The sequence below is a fragment of the Penaeus monodon genome, chromosome 17 (assembly GCF_015228065.2).
Source record: "Penaeus monodon isolate SGIC_2016 chromosome 17, NSTDA_Pmon_1, whole genome shotgun sequence".
NCBI lineage: Eukaryota > Metazoa > Arthropoda > Malacostraca > Decapoda > Penaeidae > Penaeus > Penaeus monodon.
Window position 1 is genome coordinate 19,476,762 of NC_051402.1, and position 2,500 is coordinate 19,479,261.

Consider the following 2,500-nt stretch of genomic DNA (forward strand, 5'->3'; position numbering starts at 1 on the left):
AAAAAAAAAAAAAAACAGTGAGGGTTTTGATTTTGTTTTTTCTTAATGATTCAACGTATTTATTTAAACGTTTCAGATAGGAATATTTACTTTTATACCCGAGAAGAAAAAATAAAAGATAAAATGTCTTTACAAAATATGATCCCCAAACGAAAACAATAACTCTGCTTGACTTGGTAATAATTTCATCACAAAGCACACTACATGAGTTTATATATATATATATATATATATATATATATATATATATATATATATATATATATATATATGTATATATATGTGTGTGTGTGTGTGTGTGTGTGTGTGTGTGTGTGTGTGTGTGTGTGTGTGTGTGTGTGTGTGTGTGTGTGTGTGTGTGTGTGTGTGTGTGTGTGTTTTAATATAAAAAAAATAGCGATAACGGACTGGTTAGTGTCCAAAATTCTAACACTGTTTTCAGTTCTGTTTACTTATATGGACCGTCCCGACCAAGCTAGATTTCGCAAACTTCAAATGAATGAATGAACGAGCACTTTCTGGCAGGGCCATATATATGGAAGGCCCGGGTCAAGCTGGACTTTGCAAAATTTACTCGCTCACTCCCCGAGTTTTACCTTAGTCCAGTCTATGATCATAAAAAGAGAGGGGTTTTATGGTCAGCGTTGCCGTTCGTTCGTTTGAGATTTGCGAAGTTCTGGCTTCGGCCGGGCCTTTCACTTATGGCCCGGCCCAGCGTGGCCAACTACGGTCGAATTCTATGCTTGAACTACCTAGCATCAGTTATCAGTTAAATCAACTCGATTTTGGATTCCTATTATTTTATGTTTTATTTATTTATTCATTATTTTTTTTATTACTGCAAACTATATTTGGATTTTTTTTCTATTTTTTGTTTTATTATATATATATTTTTCGAAATTCAAAAACTGGCCCAGACTTGACTACACATTCTGAATCACTCACGAATGCAACCATATGTTTTCGAGGCATAGGAAAATTACAACCACCAGACGGTACTGCAACTGAACTCTAATTTCACGTTTAAGATGTTTTTACATATAATATCATAGTTATGATAACATCTAATGATAAATAATTGATAAAGGCTGAATAACAGAAACATATAAAAATAATTAGTTTATTATTACTATTACTTTGTACCAATTTTAAGAATGTCTCCGTATTCTTTTTAGTTCCAATGATCAATATAGGTCATTGCAGACTATTTACTATTTCCTTACATGGAAACACCTTTAACAAATATGGCAATATATTATATAAAATTATAGATATAAAAATAAAACACTTATTTCTAGGCAAGTCAACTACAAAACAAGTTCAGTTGTTTCAGTCGCACCATTTTCTGAGAGGACGACAAAGCATGTTTCCCATTCGTCTGTGTTGATGCCTATTGAACCTGGCTCAAGGTTCCCAGCTTCTGCATAAATCTGGACATCCTCAGCTATGTTTTCTGGCTGGACTAGAATATGTGAGGAGTTTTGGCTACATGTGTGTGCCTCCAGGTCTTCTTTACACTGGAAGGAAAAGTTGCATCGGTCACACATGTACCGCCTTATTACTCTGACACGATCTCCACAGAGGTGATCCCTCTTTATCTCCTCACTCTCAAATAAAGCACTGCACTCATTGCAACGAAAGTACTTCTTGATCTTAGTCTTTCCTGCCAGGCCTGGGTCAGGATCAGTTGGGTTTGCATGCTGCTTCATGTGTGCTTCAATGTGTGCTTTGCGGTGGAACATCTTGAAGCATACAGTGCACTCAAACCTCTTTGACTTGTGCTTCTCCATATGGTTTATGTATATACTAGATCTGTTGAACTCTGTGCCACATATCTCACACTTCCAGCACCTGGCATTCTGGTGAACAGCATTGTAATGATATCCAAGCTCAGAAGTTGTAAAGAACCTTGCAGGACACTTGTCGCATGCCACATTCTTGTCCCCATGTCTCTTCATATGTGCTTTCAGATTTTTGACATGGCCAAAGGTTTTATCACACTTATTGCACTTCAACTTCTCATTACTATGAGCAGTCGTAATGTGGTATGCAACTGCTGGCTTTGACTTGTATTTTTTCCCACATATCCAACAGAAGTGCTGAGAATCAGGTCTTAATTTCAGTCCATGAAATTTTGCATAATGCTGAGTTAACATCCCTCTCTTGGCTATCACTTTCCCACACATGACACACTCATAGCTTCCATGAGTTTTTGTGTGATCCCGATACTCTTGTGCATATTCAAATTCCAACCCACACAGGTCACAGACATGGGTCTTGTTTTTGTATGTCATCTTTGTAGTTTTAACTAACAATTTCTCAATCCTTGTCGATTTCCTTCTTGTTCTGACTTTTCCTCCCTCTCTCTCCATGGCGCTCAGGGACACTCCCTCATCCACTGTTATCTGCAAAGCATGAGAGCCTTATCAGAGAGAGAGAGGAAAAACAAAACAAACATCTTCAGAGAATGAAAACAGAACAACATGAATAATTTTATCAC

At 36.9% G+C, this 2,500-nt stretch overlaps 1 protein-coding gene across 5 annotated transcripts in view; it reads right to left on the minus strand.

Moving 5' to 3' along the window:
- LOC119583593 (zinc finger protein 320-like) overlaps positions 1-2,500 on the minus strand; it is a 34,047-nt gene that overhangs the window by 10,596 nt on the left and 20,951 nt on the right. The window contains exon 8 of one of the 5 annotated variants that reach the window (XM_037932166.1): positions 1,107-2,405. The exons of the other annotated variants lie outside the window; for them this stretch is intronic. Coding sequence (XP_037788094.1) covers positions 1,308-2,405 — 1,098 coding nt within the window. The 3' untranslated portion in view covers positions 1,107-1,307. Of the gene's footprint in view, positions 1-1,106; positions 2,406-2,500 lie in introns of those variants that run through there. 5 annotated transcript variants of the gene reach the window in all.